At 40.4% G+C, this 17,598-nt stretch overlaps 1 protein-coding gene across 1 annotated transcript in view; it reads right to left on the bottom strand.

Annotated features, from left to right (window-relative positions):
• Positions 1–17,598, bottom strand: part of LOC140464383 (uncharacterized) — a 486,266-nt gene that overhangs the window by 175,721 nt on the left and 292,947 nt on the right. Inside the window, exons 177-197 of the mRNA XM_072559375.1 lie at positions 16,656–16,705; positions 15,991–16,111; positions 15,329–15,414; positions 14,413–14,542; positions 13,098–13,288; positions 12,592–12,682; positions 11,286–11,403; positions 10,541–10,719; positions 9,838–9,984; positions 9,298–9,425; positions 8,610–8,743; positions 7,476–7,570; positions 6,514–6,673; positions 6,116–6,135; positions 5,815–5,836; positions 5,694–5,721; positions 5,350–5,431; positions 4,683–4,850; positions 2,024–2,235; positions 1,346–1,440; positions 1,050–1,177 (exon numbers count right to left, since the gene is read on the bottom strand). Coding sequence (XP_072415476.1) covers positions 1,050–1,177; positions 1,346–1,440; positions 2,024–2,235; positions 4,683–4,850; positions 5,350–5,431; positions 5,694–5,721; positions 5,815–5,836; positions 6,116–6,135; positions 6,514–6,673; positions 7,476–7,570; positions 8,610–8,743; positions 9,298–9,425; positions 9,838–9,984; positions 10,541–10,719; positions 11,286–11,403; positions 12,592–12,682; positions 13,098–13,288; positions 14,413–14,542; positions 15,329–15,414; positions 15,991–16,111; positions 16,656–16,705 — 2,385 coding nt within the window. The remainder of the gene's footprint in view (positions 1–1,049; positions 1,178–1,345; positions 1,441–2,023; positions 2,236–4,682; positions 4,851–5,349; positions 5,432–5,693; positions 5,722–5,814; positions 5,837–6,115; positions 6,136–6,513; positions 6,674–7,475; positions 7,571–8,609; positions 8,744–9,297; positions 9,426–9,837; positions 9,985–10,540; positions 10,720–11,285; positions 11,404–12,591; positions 12,683–13,097; positions 13,289–14,412; positions 14,543–15,328; positions 15,415–15,990; positions 16,112–16,655; positions 16,706–17,598) is intronic.

Genomic DNA, 17,598 nt, shown 5'->3' with positions numbered 1-17,598 from the left:
ACAACACCTCAGTGCCACATTATTCAATCAAAGTTTATAAGTCGCTTTGTCAGGAATATTGCCCACGTTTTACCTTCACTTCTATAACACTCATTGTAAAAAATGGAAACCTTACTTTACTTTTCTCAATTTGAAACTTTTCATAAACTGACCTTCGACAGCTTCATATGTCTCTCTACATCTCGAAACAGCAGCAAAAAATGACAAAAGGCAAGTTAAAGATAGAATCTATCTGACAACTCCTGCCCTAAGCTGTGCTCAGAAATAAATCAGCTTCTGATCATATGGATTATAAGCTGCAGGTGGACAAGCCAGCAAGGGTTATTCTGTCATTGAGAATAATTGTACTGAATTCCTTCAGCAAAAACAGAAGGCCCATCAGTTACACAATGTTCGCTGACATGAGCAGGGCTGGGCAGATGGTGGCAATGTGTGGGCAGTGGAGCTTGGGCTGATATTGACATTGTGTGTAATGTCCTATGGCCATTGGCGAGAGGGATTCAGAAAAGTCCCTGACACAGATTAAGCTCCAAGGCTGTACAAACAGGCTCCTCCAGCAGGACCTGACAATTGAAAGTGGTTGCCAGACAGTTGTCTTCGCAATTTCAATGAGGTACGACACTCTGTGTAATAAACCATCCATAACTGTCACAGATTAAAGAGCTTTTCTGTTTATTTCATTGATGTACTATATCTAAACCGCTTGCGTTTTCATTAATTAACAAACTATCTTAAATTCCTGAGGAATGATTGACTGCCAAAATACGTAACTAAGGGTCCAAATACAAAAATCGTACACCAATTCCTCTCAGGCTTCAAAAAAAACCAAAGACACACGCTATGACTCTCCAGGAAAATACTGTAGTTCGGTATTTGTTGGTTTGCATTAACATGGTGGGACGAAGGGCCTGTTTCTATGTTGTCAAACTCTACGACTAAACTTGACAGTCATTGTAGCTACTCCTGTAATGTCAGGTAAATAATATTGACCGGGAAACCCAGAGAGCAATCTACATCCCACCCCAGAACAGAAATGATTTTGCTTTTACCTCATCAACACGATTGGAAGGAAGCAGAAAAAGTGCTTCTGATAGAGTCAGCAACTCGCGAAATCTTTGGAAGTTGACGTCCAAGTACAGAACAAAACTGTTGTTTTCATAACAGCGAAGTTGGAATTCTGGGAGAAAAACAAAACATATTTGCAAATGTAAATGTCAACTTCTCATCACTTCTAACCAGGTGAGACATAATTCCAAATCAGGAGAACACACCTTGAGTTATTTAGCACCAAGTCTCTGGAATCAGAACTTCATTTACTGTTCTGTTGACTCACAACTTGATTTACCTGAAGCGTTGAGGTAACCAAGAATCCAGACTCTCAGCACAGTCGCTCTTGTTCCACGTGGCATATCCCTGAATCCATTGCTCAGGCCTTTGGTGCTGGATGAATAAACATTTACAACATTAATTCTGAGACATTAAATCTACTGTTGGCTTTAAACTGTCCAGAGAACGATTTCAGAATTCCTCCCTAGCAACAGTCGATGCTCAGCTCTACTGTCAGTCAATCAAAGCTGTTTCCAGTGTCTACATTATAGAAATGAACCTTTCATAATGATCATCACCAAAACAAGTTGATAAATGTCATCTCGTTAAATGACTACCTCCTTCTTTAGATGGTCTAATTCCTACTGCAGTGCAATTCCATCAGTTATTTTCTCATACCTTAGGTGACTGAAAAAGCCTTGAGAGTTGCAATATTTCAATGAGTTCCAAGATCTTACTGTATTTTTAATTACAATGATAAAACACATGACTTTCTGCCTCGAAGCATTGACATACTGATAGTCACCATCCCCTGGTCCTGATGTGAGCATGGTTCTTGAGATTCGCCACCATGTATAGGGATCCTTTAAATCACATGTGCTCCCTTGTCATTTATAGTCAAATAGATTTGCTGTGGGTCATTGTTATAATTAAACACAAGGAAATAAATGATTGTAATAGAGAAGGAGACACTCACACAGCTTGGAAACCATCACAGGTTATGTTCGTCATCAGGAGGCGGTTCAGCACTGACTGGGAAATGCCAGCAATGAAAGGTCTGAGTCTCTCTTGGAACCATTTCCTCAGGAAATCTGCATTGGTTAAGTTTTCATTGGTCTTCACAATCTCCCACAGAGCATTCATGAATGTAATCTTTGTCATCAATGGAATCAATGATGTGTTCAGGGTCTGAAACAAGAAATGATATGTGTTTAAGTTTAGTGACCAAGAAGATTCATGTCACATTGCAGGAACAGCTTCAAAGCTCAGATGCTACTCAGTAATGCACCAATTCACGGTGTAGGGAAGATCAATGCCTCAAACAACTATTGTAGTGCTCGGCAGCAGTTAAGAGAGCATAGCTTGAGACTAACAAACAGTAACATGGCAAGAGATCCAGGACATTCAGTAGGGAAAAGGGGACACTTCCTTTGATTCATTCCCCAAGACAGAAATTGACATGTGCAGAAATTAAAGGAGGGAACATGTTGCTGTGACTGTCATGAGGTCAGCCAGCAGGAAGTCAGAGAATAGGAGCCACAGGCTGGAGCCCGGAATGGGAGCAGAGCGAGCACGTGCCGAATCTCGGAAGTGGAGCTTTGCATGGGAGCAGAGCGAGCCCAGGCTGGCGAGGGGCACCAGTCCCGGAGGTGGATTGTGGGCTGGAGCCCGGTGTGTGGAAGCAGCGAGGCCTCGTGCTCTGACATCCGGCAGGTATGGACTCAGTGAAAAGCAACTCGAACATGAGCACTTTTAAAGGTACTCTTTATTATCATTCTAGACTTTTTAAACTTTGTATTTCCATGCTTCTCTTTTTAAAAATATTTTAATTCTGTAACAACACTTCAACTATCTGAACCGAGGTACGCTGTACCTAAGATGACACCAAGAGACGTTACAAAGCTTTCACTATACTCATTGTCAAAGGCTATGTCTTTGTAAATAATGGGGGACTGGTGATGGGATGCCAGACTCTAAAGGGTTATTTCACTTGTGGGGCAGTGATATCATTCCTATCTCTGAGACAGGGGGCCTGGGTTCAGTCCCACCAACTCCAGAGCTATATCACAATAGCTCCGAACACGTTGATCAGAAAATAGGTGGAAATTTTAAAATCTACATCAAAGCTGAAAGGGCCCAGATCCATGTGGTTTCCCATCATACCAATTGCACAGCGGTAGGAAGCGGGCTGTAGTTTGGGTTCCTGGGACACTGGAATGAGCTGTGGAAGAGATGGTACCTGTACAAGCCTGATGGTTTGAATCTGACCAGAGCTGGGACTGTGTTCCTTGTGCAGTGTTTTGTTGGTGCTGGGATTTAAACTGACTCAATAGCAGTGGGACAGCCAGGAGGGAATATTGGCAAGTAACACCAGAGTGCAGGAAGCTGAGAGAGGAAGATAGCCCAAAAATAGAGAAGAATAAGTTAACAGGTGGTGTCAGAGAAAAGGAGCAGATAAGGAAATCCACAACTGCATCGCTCTGCATGTATGAGAAACAGTGAGTCTATGGTCAATTGGGGAGTTACGGTCATAGATTGCCACATGGGAACAGGAATACTGCAGCAATAACAGAGAGCTGGCTGGAGAAACAGGAGGGCTAAGTGTGAAATATAGGAGCTGACAAAGCATTCAGAAAAGATGGGAAAGGAGGAAAGGTAGAGCATTGGGGTTTTTGATGAGGAGAGCATTGCAGCACAGGAGAAAGAGGACATTTCAGAATGTTCAAGGACAGAACTGATTTGCCGATGGGAAGGAATGAGAAGGATGCAATAACAGTTACAGAGAGGTGTAAATGCCACCAGCACAATTATACTGGGGGCAGGGGGCTTTAAGTCCCTGTGTCTTCTCAGGAATAGTGGCAATTTAAGGAACACAGAAGGCAAGCTGTCCGAGATTGTCTTCATAAAAATTTCCCACATCACCATACCTCTAATATAAGAAGAAAGGAGGCTGTTTCTCAAGAATGCATTGGATCAAGTAGATTGAGCGACAATGGAGGAACATGTGGGGGACATAGATTGTTATAGTTTTACAGTGCTGTAGAGGTCTACTCATTAAGTATATTCAAGATTGTGATAGTCACTGGTTTTGAATTAGTGCAGGAATCAAGGGATTTGGGGATGATGCAGGAAAATGGTGTTGAGAATTATGAAATCATCCATTATTTCATTCAACAGCGAAGCAGACTTGATTGATCAAATAGTCAACCCCTGCACTGACACTGTACAGCAGTAAGGCCATAGAGGCGCCTGTTTTCAGTGTAAAAGCAAACCTGAAACACAGGCCAGCAAGGAAAACCCAAACTCTTAATGAATCCAATAACACTGCAGGCTGCATGTTACTCAAATCAGGAAGACCTCAAGTTGCAGCTTTGATAGGGTTCAGACAAATAAGAAATACTGTAATGAGTCACATATCAACAAAATATTGCAGATGCTGGAAATCTGGAACAAAAACAGAAAATGCTGATCTGAAACTCAATTCTTTTGAACAAGAGTCATATGGGACTCGAAGCATTAACTTTGTTTCTCTCTCCAAAGATGCTGCCAGATCTGTTCATTTTTCCTTGCATTTTCTGTTTGTGTTTTGATTATTTCCACGTCTTTGTCCTTAATGTTTGCTGGAAACGATTTACCTTGTTGTTGAAGTTGTCCAGTGCCTCATTCAAAGTGGCTCTGTTAAGTTTCTGAACAAACACAGTCAGTGCCATTTCATCTGACCTGTTCAGAGCCTTTGGACCAACAAAGCACTCAAATATACTTGTCAAGGCATCACTACTTAAACCTGAACGCAGCTGATTAGTCTGAAAAGAAACACATTAAAAGTAAAGCTTTTATTCATTGTACTTATGACGTTTTACACATACATATAGATATTAACTCACGGCATGTGAGTGTCGCAGGACTAGCCAGCCTTGTGTTGCTCATCCCTAATTGCTCAGAGTTGACAGTCAACTACTTTACTGTGGGACTGTAGTCACATGTAGTCCAGACCAGATCAGGATGGCACATCTCCTTCCCAAAAGCACTGCACTGACCAGATGGGGTTCTAAAGACCAATATATCCCAGTGCAAGGGTCGAGATGTTAAGAGAGAGGTGACAATGTAGAATTGGCTGTCATTAGAGGACATGGGTGTAAACAGTGTGCCAATCAACTCATTCAGTTCAACAAGTCATCAATGTCATCATCATATCGACAAAATTCAGTCTTTGGTGGGAAACGTTCTGCAATTCATTCCTGTATTTGAATGTAAACTGCCACAGACATTTCTGTGTAAAATGTGGAACATGACTGAGCTTACCTGAGCACATGCATAGTCTTTAATGTTGAAATTGCACAGTTGGGTCTTGTTAACATTAATCAGGAAATTATTCAAAGCAGAACTGCAGAGAAAGAAATAAACCTTCTCTTAGGAATCAAAATACACTCAGGCACAAACAACAGAACAATTGGATTGTGCACTAAGCAGGACACATTATTTAAAACCAATCAAACTTCTGATTTAAGTTTTCACATCAATGCTAAGACATTGACACTGTGTGCTCTGAGTCGTTGCCCTGAAAACTGAAGGCATTTATCAGCAGGTTGAGCAGATCACTACAACATGGTCTGATTGGAGGAAAGGTCTTCTCCACAAATTCTCACCTGTTCACAGCTCGGCACAGCGCTGTTTCTGTTTGAAAAGTGAAAAAGAATATCTTAATATGTAGGATTGATCTCAGCATGAATAACTGACAAAATTAACAAATTTATGAAAGGGACTCACCATTATCTGTGGTATTACCAGGCTAAGGAGAACAATACATAATTTTAGTTTTATACAGAACCATCTTAAACTTGTAATATGAATGCAGCATGCAAATAATAGATGTATGTAAATACAATTGTAGGTCATAAAAGCAATTTAAACCATTTCCCATAACCAATAATATATACAAGTTTAAATACAAGCACTGTGCAATTTAAATCACAGCAATTGAGACAAAATGTTGGCTTTGCAGACACATGGTCCAGAAACTGGATTGAAGATTCACCCATTTGAAAACAAATTATTGAGTCAGCCTTACCCTATCAGTCGGTCTCGGTTCTGAAAATGAAAGATGATTCTTGTTAAATGGTGTTACAAGTAATTTTCAATCATTATTGGTCAGATATCATTACATTCAGTTAGGCGATAAATAATTCATCTGGCCTACAGTTGAATTTACAACTGATCCTGGAAAAAATGAAATCTCCGAAACGTTGACTTTGGTCGGCTTCCTTATTTCCAGACTACAACGTACTCATTATTTTACACATGCTTTTACAGAACTGATTGACATAACAGTAAATGCAGGCCCCTTAAACCATGGATCCCACAGTTTAGATAAAAATGTTCTAAACGTATTGTGGAGGCTTTCATGTGCACAGCAAAACGCAACTGGTATTTGTGCAGGGTACCTCCTGACTTCAGTGAGGCCATTACCTGGTGAAATTTCAGGAATTCCGCCTGTCAATCCCAGTCTCCTGACTTCAGACTCAGGGTGTGCGGCCACCCAGACGACCACGACAGTTTCATTCGCGCCACGCCGAAGATCCCCAAGGTTAATTCCAAGCAGGTTAATCAGATCCTGGGAAGTCAGGTTCTGAAACAGAAACAACATATGACATAATGAATCCGCTGGGAGTCATTTACACCCCTTAACCATGGTGACTCACAGTAACTACAAATATTAGGTACATATCATACATCCATCTGAGAATATTCTATTTTATAGTTAATAATGCAAGCTGTCCCAGTAAGTAGCTGTTGGTATTCTGCAGAAAGCCTGGTGGAGCAGAACAGAACCAGAGATAATCTTTACATGTATTTTTAACAACAGATGTCCACAGGGATTCATATTCATTGGACTTCAGAAAAATGAGGAGGCATTGCTTGAGGGATATAAACGACTCAAGCACAACGAAAAAAGGTGGATGCTGAACAGATGTGCCCAATTGTAGCACAGTCTCGAACAAGAGGTGATAGAAGCAGAGTTAGAGGAGGTAGGTTCAAAACCTGGACAGGGAGAAACTACTTCTCTCAAATTGTTGTGAATCTGTGGGACCTCACAGCCCCAGAGTGCATTGGAGGCAGAATCAAACAACAGGTTCAAGAAAGAAATTGATAAATTTTCTATTTTGAACATGCTTGTTAGGATTCAATCACAATTGTATTTGAAGATTGTCGCTGCCAAAGCATATGGTTCTGGGTGACAGCAAGTGCAGCCAGACTGAAGGATCTAACAATGGGATCATCAGCTGGATCACAGCAACTGCACCAATCAGCTGTATCCTTTTTGGCTAAGAGGGACACTGCACAGGAACGAAGATCAGACTTGACGAGACATAAAAATGGAAATGGAATCACTGTCATAATAAAATATTATCAGATCAAGACAATCGTACCCTGACTTCTTCCGGATTCAACCCGATGAAGGTTTCAAAGTCCATGTTGATGCTGTTAGTTGCAAGAAACTTCAGATCATCAGCTGTAGCACCACCTGAAGACAAAGAGACAATTTTTAGTTGCCCGGGACCCAATGGCATGTTACAAAATTGGGAGAAAATTTCGATAAAGAGACAATTGACAAATTAGGAGAAAAGGTAAAAAAATTGAAGAACAGAAGCTGAGACAATTGCTTGAGATCAGGCCCTAACTGGAATGTGGATGTGTTTCCGATGGGTGGGTAACTGCGGTCACTCCCCGTGTTCACGTACAAGTGTGGGAGAGATCATGGGATGCTCCAGGAGTGCAGACACAACACTGCATTCATCCTGCGCACTCATTCCACACTTGATGGGTGCTGCATTGGTTTCTGCACTCGGCTTACAACAGTCTACAAAGACTTGGAAAAGTGATGGATTTGCTGCAACAGTGCATCCGGTTCCCTCCTGAAACAGCAGAGATGATTCCATGCATCCAGAAGATCATAAGAAATAGGAGCAGGAAGAGACCATTCAGACCTCTGAGCCCACTCCATTATTTACACAGATCATTCCTGATTTCCTGATCTAACACTATTTCCCTGCACTGGCTGCACATCTATTCACATTATTTCTGCTGATTTCATTCAATGTAAGAGCACTGTAACTAACTGATTCAAGATATAAGCAACCCATCACAAACGTGTCAATTGAATGTTTAACCATCTTGGAAAGTTAAATTACAGTCTGACTACAGGGAGAATGATGAAACATTCAAATAAAGTTCTTGCTGTTTTTGTTCCAATTAGACAGGATTTTCACCAATACATTTTGGTTTATACAATAAATTATTTTCCTCAAATCTCAGTTACAACATTTGACAATTACCAGTAATTAAAGACTGCAATCAATTTGGAGGAAATTATTCAATCTTATCTGCTCAGGCAGAAACTGTGTAAACTTGGGTCCTGAAGTTCTGCCAATCTGAGCTCCTGAATTTCAGTGTGTTCCTGTGGTGCCAACAGTGAGCGAGAGTGAACTCCAGATCAGACCAGCAGAAACTCCACCCGTCAAAAGTCAGTGCTGATGAGGTTCCTCCTGAATCATTTTACTCACCAATATAGGCCTTTATCAGCTGGAAGTAGGCGATTGGATTACCTCGCTGAGACCTCAATGCTGAGAATGCTAATTGATAAAGCAAGTCTTTCTTAGACTGGGCGCACAGAGAAAGATCCAGAAATCCTGCATCCCTGTGGGAGGAAGGTTCCAATGTTAGTTTTCTTTCATGCTTCTGCATCACCACCTGACAGTGCATTCCCAGCCCAAAGATTTACTCAGTCATTTATTGTGGTACAGTGAGGTGGGCCAATTTGGAAATCACATCTTCTGACATGACTCAAGGGGTCCTTGTGGCACTGTGGAGGTGTCCCTGCCTCTGAGCCAGTAGGCGTGACTTCAATTCCCGCCTCCTCCAGGGATGTGTAATAACATCTATGAATTGGTTGATTAGAAAATATCTCCAAAATAATTCACACTTTTATTACAATATTAATTCAGCAAATCATGTTAGAATGGGCTGATGAAATAATCTAGTGACTTGAGGGAAGAGCTGCTGTTGTGAGGCTTTTCAATTGTTTAATAGCCTGTTGATTGGATTGTGCACAAAAGCAATGTATGCCAGGAAAGGCCAATGACTTCACAACTACATTGCACAAGAGTTGGTTGATTCAGCAATTTTGATCCTGTTCGAATTGATCACATTGTACTTGACAGGAAACCAGCAATGAAAAGGTACAACACTCACGTCAAGTTTGAAATTGCCGACAGCTGCTGTTCATCCAAAGTGCACAAGTTAGCTCCACCGATAGCTTTCACAGAAACTGCATTCAGTTCACCTCCCAACTGGAGATATCTCGTAACAATGGATATGATCTATTGGAAGATATATCCATAATGCATAGTTACAAAGTAGAACCTACAAACTTAAGGTGCTTGCTTTTCATTGCTCATTTATTCAAATTTAGAACAATGCAATATTCAAATCACGTTCCTGCAGTTTTTGTTCTATTTAGACAAGATTTTCATCAATAAATTGTGGTTTATACGATGAATTATTTTCCTCAAATCTCAGTTACAACAGTTTGTAATTACCAGTAATTAAAGACTGCAATCAATTTGGAGGAAATTACTCAATCTTTTCTGCTTGGACAGAGGGGTCTTGCTTCAAGAAAGACTGCTATCTTAGACATTTGTGACAGTAACTTTCAGCTATCTTTCACAAGCTCGTTATCATATCTCTGCAGATAACAATAATTTAATGGGGATATTCTCCTCCTTTCAGTACCGTTGTGTTTTCCAGCTGTTGCTTCATTAATGCAGAAAGTGTCCCAACTCGAGTGATATTCCAGCTGCTGACTTCTGTCTCATTAAACACAGTCGATATGTTCCCTAAAAGTTGAATCTGCTTTTCGGGTAGTCCGCTGGGATAAATCTGTGTCAAGCAACCAAAAATAATCAGATGTAGACAGTGTTTGAGAAGTTATTTGTAATCTTCAAATCCAGACTCAGATTGCATTTCAGGTCAGAAACCTTTAGCAATGGATTGATTTGGGTTAATCTCACAAAACCTTGACAATGATGTTGCTGAGTGGCATTTGGGACGAATGGTCTTGTCCTGCTCCTATTTTCTAAGTTTCCAGTGTTTCCACAGCTCAGGTTAAAAATAGGTTGACACCTAATAATGACTCATTATTCCCTTTCCCTGTTCAAACCACACTACAGAGACAAAGCTAATGCAAACATTTTTACAATACCATTTGAAGAACTGTTCTCCAGCCACATGCAGTTCATGCCAACACACTTTCTCCATTTGTGACACAAACTAAAATATGTGGCCACCTTTCTCTGTACTGTAGATGGTAGTGGTCAAGTTCTTCAACTTTATTACATCACAACTGTTCAAAATGTTTGCACTTGCAGTTACACAAAGCACGCGACACATTAAGCAAAAGGGTTATTTTGTCACTGTTTACATCATGGTCACATACCTTTAAGAGTCTCTTTTTCAGAACCTCCAGCTGAGTTGGATCAAAGGCAAGAGCTCCCAGTTGGAGCACATTGTCTTTCAGTACACGGTCACCCAAACAGAGGTCTAACTGGGATGGGGCATAGATTGCAGGGGTCAGGTCATTAATGTCTTCTGCTGCGATTTCGCCCTCAGTGCAGTCTGGAGATACAAACCTCGATTAGATCAAATGTTTCTGTTTGCTGGAAATTCTGCTCTCAAAACATCAAATAGAAATCAGCGGTTTTCTATGGCAAGTCCCAGACTAGAGAAGTGCCGTCAGGAAGACATAACAAGCATTACTGACCTGCAGTTGACAAAGAACATTTAAGTATCTCTTCCTAATATGTACAGTGAATGGAAACTACCTTGCTACCTGCAAAGTGATCACTCAACTCATAGTCACATGGACGCACTCTCTAAACATTCAGCAGATTCCCAACTATAGAACACTGCCAGCAGCGCACAAATTGCTGCTCCACCTTATGTTTTTCTCCATGAGTTTGGCTCTGCAAAGTTATATTCCAATCTAACACTTCAATGATATTATATCTCACAGACCACAGCATACTGAACTATCAGACAGAATGAAAGGCTTTTGAAAACCTCCCTCTCTATTTCATGCTCATGAACTTAAGTTGTAACACATTGTTAAAGACCAGACTTATCCACTTCCTGCTGATTTACAAGTACATTTTATTCACACAGACAGCATTTTATCAACATACTTGCTGTATTGTTAGATCTTCGCAGATTGAGCTGTTTAATAAAGATCAGGATCTCATATGGAGGTCTCGAACGTTTTGCTTTCTTTACAAATCTTGGAAGAGCTTCAAGAAGGACAACCTGCATTGGACAAAATGGAAACACTGTAGGATTTCTCCAGAAAACTCTCATATCACAGTTCATACTTCTCCAGCATGAATGTTATCAAGAATATATTCTTCAGTGATGAAAACACTTGACAGAACACATCAGTGTTTCACTGATGGAATGATGGCTACAGGGTGAGAGGAAGTTCTCACCTCATGAACAAATCATTAATATCCCAAATTCAATTGAATTTTCTCTTGCTAACTTCAGCAAAAGAAATCTGCAGTGGTAAAAGCAGCTCCACTCTGTTCTGAATGAGCTGCTACAACTTTCACAGATACAATGATTACAAATCCAAAATGGTTTCAACTCAAATTATGAATCTTCAAATACAGATCTGAAGAAAAGGATGAAGATCATTGTACAGGATGTTCTGGAGTACTGCGTCCAGTTCTGGTCACTCAGTTAAAGGAAGGGTATTATTAAGTTGGATACGGCTCAGGAGAGATTCCCAGGAATGCACTGGGAATGGAAGGTTTGAGTCATAGGGAGAGGCTGGATTGGCTGGGACTTTCTTCCCTGGAGCACAGGAAGTTGAGAGGGGACCTGATACAGGTTTATGAAATCATGAGGGGTAGTTATAAGATGAACAATAGGTGTTTTTGCCCTTCAATGGGGGATTTCAAGACAAGGTGAGAGGAGAAAGATTCAAAAGAGAAATGAGAGCAATCTTTTCACACGGAGAGTGGTTCATGTGTGGAATGAGGAAATGATGGATATGGGTACAGTTTCAATATTTCAAAGACATTTGGATAAGTGTATGAATCAGAACTATTTGGACAGATATGGGCAGGTGGGTCGAGTTTTGTTTGCAATTATGGTCAGCATGGACGGGTTGGACAAAGAGTCTGTTTCCGTGGTGTATGACTCCATGAGTCAATCCCATGGTAAGACAGTGACAAACAGTCAGTATCTTCATTCAAATTTATAAAGGCAGCCAGCACAGCATAGTGGATTAAAAGAGTTTTTATCGATCTACACGGTCCAATGTTTGAGTGGGTAAAAAGTGATTATGTGACTAAGTACAATCATTTTGCTTCTCAAGAAAATTCTTGAACGGTAGAACGGTAGAGTCTTTTATGTTGCAACTAAATAATTCTGCTTGGCTACTGTCTCACAAATTGAAGTATCTGAATCAACTTTCAACCATATCAACCATACCCTGTTTACGAGAGTCCATGTGACAGGAGTCAATGTCAAAGGAAGGTTTCCGAGATCTTGGATTGTCGATGAAGACCATGATGAAGGAACACTACAGACAAAGAAAAACTGAGTTAAGGAACATGTCACTGAGAGTGCAGAGAGAAATAGGAAGTTCTCAAACAAAAGATGGCCTTCTACCATCCTGACCATCTCGAGACAAATCCACAATGAAAGTGTTGGCGAAATACAGACCTGGATTAGAGATAATCACACAGTCACTGAGCAAATCACTTGGCACTATCAGTAACAGTCACCTTATTTTCCAAATTGTGCATGTTTGTCTGATATTAGAAGGTAATGGTCTGTTATTAATACATTCCATCTGCTTTCACTCGCGTGCGCATGGGGTTTGTTGCAAAGTAAATTTCTACATTCCCTTTACAAATTCACAGCATTACAAGTGGCAAGAGATGGAGTAACCTGGGTGAAGTCTGTATGGAATTAGGTGAACATTTCACACTCACCCGTATCTGCTAACTCCTCTCTTTAGGAGACCTTCAATGGCTTTTTTCTGATCGTCTGTATACGAGCGACATGTTTTCAATGGGTCCAAGATGGAAATATCAGATTCTGCGATGACGGATCCCTTGAGGTCACACACTAATTTACCCAGGATTGTCACACTCTCCTCTGTCAGATTCCTGCCAGAAATTCCCTGAATGTTTGGAAACATGAGCAATTTCAGGACAGCAGCATCACAAATAAATAACATACAGTTCACCTTGAAGACTACAGAAGCTGCAGAAAGTAGCATGATGGTAATTTTCTTCACTTTGCCAGAGAGAGATTTTCCTTTGACTCTGGGGTTCTCTACTTGCAGTCACTGTAACCTCAGCAGAATGAACACACACTATACTGATACTGATGAACAGTGGAGTGTTCATTCATGTCCATAACTCAGACTGGATAACTTAGATATAAAACTCACTGGGAAATTCAAGATTATGAGAAACCGATTGAAGATCAGGTGGTCTTTTATTGCAAAATTTCTTTGGCTCTGTCACTGATGTGGCCTTATTGGCAAACATGGGAGCAAATGTACACACGGCCCAGTCGTTCGGAGAGGTGGACAGGGCATCAGGTCATTGCAGATAAATAACTAATTCCCAAAGTGCAGCACCAAGTGTCAGAATGGAATATGTCTTCATTCACAGAAGCCTTAGTCTCTCAGCTTCCCAGTACATGGGCTACTGCTCACAAACTACAAGAGATCTTCAGGAACTTATCAGTTCATTGAAAAATTGATATGTGTTGTCTGTCATGATGGCGTTGTTCACATCCACATCCAACCAACTGTTTCTATGGCTGCTTAACTAAGTCTTATTGTTGTCAGCTTCCCTTAACTCTATTGAAGCTACAGATATATTGAAAATGTCATGTGTACAGTTATGTTGAAGGTGCATGTACAATTATGTCAGCTGCATCTCAGTTGGTGACAGTATTTCACCAACATAACGACATAACACCCTGAATGGTTTGTCCCACACTCGAACCAATGCACTGACACAGAAAACTCAAAGTGAAGACAGACCGGTTTGAAAGGATTTAGCATTAGTAAATAAAGGGAAGAAGGTTCGACCAACCAGCAGAGCTAGTAAAGAGAAGAATGTTATCAATGATTTAATGTAACTTTCATTTCGCCTTTAATCTTATTGAAGAGTTAGTTCTCAAATGGCGTGAGGTACCAATGGTCAGGTATTGCGCTTGAAATTACATGGTCACAAGGTACAACTGGCTTCTCTTCGCACTTTGTAGGACATATCAACATGTCATCCTTACCAAACAGGTCCTGGCATCATATAATAGATTCCGTCTTCTGCTTGATTCTTTTCTCAAGATGTCAATGTTTGATTTCCCAACTAATTTGAAGAATGTTTTGCAGTTGGGTGAATTCCTGAACTGTACAGAGCTACAAAAGTAAACAGAAGTTTATTCAGGTTACAGTGAGGAGAATGAACTGCATAATCAACAACAACTCCTGTGCTCATTCTCCCAGCTTCAGTCTATTTACAAGTGACAGCACAGACGCAAATGCAGATTCTGCCAAGTGATCATGCATACACTTCCTGCGCAGAGATTAATAGGGAAAGATCTCAGATTTTTTTCCAGCATCTCATTCTGAAATGTTCATTGATGGGAAAATATTGAATAAAATCATGAAATATATCCATTGAAATGTTGCTGGCTCAATCAGCCTTGGACATTATGTCTTGTTCTGTGTTCCAGTCTTGTTTCAGAAAAACAGTTCATTCTCAGACAAATTCATCAAGGATATGCATAAAATTACAAACGCCATATCGAAATAATTGTTGAAAAAGACACCCATCCAGGTCACCTCCGCCTGGATGGCTGAGACTTAGCAGAATTCAATGTCAATGTTGAGTGTTCTCTCATTTGCTGCCACTTTCCAGCTCCTTCTGGAACAATTCTGTCTAACACATGATAATATTACTTCATCTTTCTCCTCCATTTATTGTCCCAGTGAAATGAAGACACCGATAGTGCTACCAGGACATGAAGAAATCTTACAGTTTTGAAAAGTGGTCCAAAATCTGCCTCCTGCAGATGTTTGATAATTAGACTCTGGTTATATGTCTCTTGAAAGGCAAAAAGATCCTTCTACACCTGGGAAATAAGCATCATCTAAACATATTCAAAAACCAATCGTGGAACATTGCAATGGAATAGAACATACTTGAAGAATAGAAGAACATCCAAAGGGAGGCTCTCTATGGCTGGTGTGGTTCCATTAGATGTTAGTCTTGCAGACATGCAGCTCAGCTGAAAAGAGAAACCAGCAAAACATGCTGAGAACAGAAACACAACAAATTGATGAAATTTCTCTCTCCTTACTATTTTGGCTCGATGTTGGCTAAATAGGGGAATTCGCTTTGGCTATGTTATCAGAACAGAAATCAGGTTTGTTGCAACATCCAATATTGTACCGCCACACAGGCCAAACTTTGAACTCAAATCAGCTACTCACAGATTTCGGTCATTGAATATTTGGCTTAATTTCCATTTGAAAGTCCAGTCAGAACTTTTGTTAATATAAGTTAGTCTGACATTAGACAGATGAATGGGGAACTCTCATTGATAGCAGCTTATCACACGCAGAAATCATAATGAGTTATTTGGTCAAAATTGATCATGCCTGCTTGTCATACATTTCCTTCATCCATTCATGGTTACATTTCTGATCTAAGTGCTGATCTTTGGGGAAGGATTTTCCAATCAGAGTTAGTTTGCACAACATGGTCATTTATTTGAGATGAAAAAAATCCATCTGTAACAATAGCCACTGTATGGTCATACACTCAAACTCGTCTCCAATGTGATTGCTGTGGAACATCTCACCTGACTTTCATCAAACCTGGCCCCTTTCCCCTTCATTGCTTGAACAAGCTGAAGAAATGTTGTAAAATTCAGGTCCTTGACTGCACCACAACTGAAGCCTTGAAGGACTGAAGGTGAGAATCTGAAATAGATCATGGAATCATTCATTAATTTCTAAACACTTCACTTCCTTCAAACTAAGGTACTGAGACAATATGAACAGTCAAAACAGACATGGATGGGGAATAAAGACATTCAAATTGGCATGATTATCTTACTTGTAGATTAGATTACATTACAGTGTGGAAACAGGCCCTTCGGCCCAACACATCCACACCGACCCGCCGAAGCGCAACCCACCCATACCCCTACATTTACCCCTTACCTAACACTACGGGCAATTTTAGCATGGCCAATTCACCTGACCTGCACATCGTTTGACTGTGGGAGGAAACCGGAGCACCCAGAGGAAACCCACGCAGACACGGGGAGAACGTGCAAACTCCACACAGTCAGTCGCCTGAGGCAGGAATTGAACCCAGGTCTCTTGTGCTGTGAAGCAGAGACTTGTAGGAACATTTCTATGAGATACATGTTCACATATGGATAACACATCCTACAAATCATGTTGGAGACAGAAAACTTATCAAGGAAACAGATATATATTGGTCAAGTTAATAGCTTACTCTTTAAAATTGTTGTTGTTTTTGACCACATTTTCAAAGAACACTGCAGCCTGTGGGAGAAAAGTATTGAGATCATTAATACACACAACCAAGTCTAAATAATCAACTGAACATTTGCTGGGTTAGCCAAAATGAAGTTAGATGAAAATGGAAGGTGAATGAAATGAGAAGGAGAAATCATTGAAACCTGATGACCAAGTAATGATTTTAAAAATGCTTGTGTTAAGTTGGAGAAATGTATGTTTAGACTGAAGCATTGTAACTCAGCAGTAATGGACTGATCTGCTCCAGTAATTCTGGTAAAGCTGATGTTTTGTTTAAACACACACAGTGAATCAGATGTGACAATGTGAGTATTTAACAGCTGCATTTGTGTTTGTCATGCTGTGTAAATGCCATACTGATAACGCGATACATACAAGTGATGAACACTGAGGACAACAGCAAGTTTTACATCAAAAATCATAAAAGGCAAGAGATAGGTGTCTTTGCAAGGAGACATGAGCATGTCCTCATGAGTTGATTGATCAAACCCGTTGTGTGGAAAACATGACAAACTGTGATGTTGATTGTTGTCAAACTGACCATTTGCTGGAGCCTGGTTAGCATCGAGTGTGCAAATGCAGAGATTCTTTGTGAATACAAACAGCTTGACTCACAGTAAAACTTCAACTAGCTTGGAGAGGGGCACTGATCAGTATGTCAAAGTTCAGACAGAACAGGCTGATCACATATTCTGCTCTAATCTTTGAACAAGTCCATGTGAAAGGGTAAACTTGTGATTGTAAGCATTGTATGGGCAAGATGTTTACAGTATTGGTTGCTGCATGTTTTGCTTTAATGAAGGACATTGGATATATTCCATTGTTAGAATTTTTGGGGTTATTGAGATCCAGACCAAACCAAATGGACCAGGCAAAATGGAAATATAATTCGACAGGAC

Source organism: Chiloscyllium punctatum, chromosome 40 (assembly GCF_047496795.1).
Source record: "Chiloscyllium punctatum isolate Juve2018m chromosome 40, sChiPun1.3, whole genome shotgun sequence".
NCBI lineage: Eukaryota > Metazoa > Chordata > Chondrichthyes > Orectolobiformes > Hemiscylliidae > Chiloscyllium > Chiloscyllium punctatum.
The sequence above is the reverse complement of the archived record's forward strand: the minus strand, read 5'-3'. Positions and strand labels throughout refer to the sequence as shown.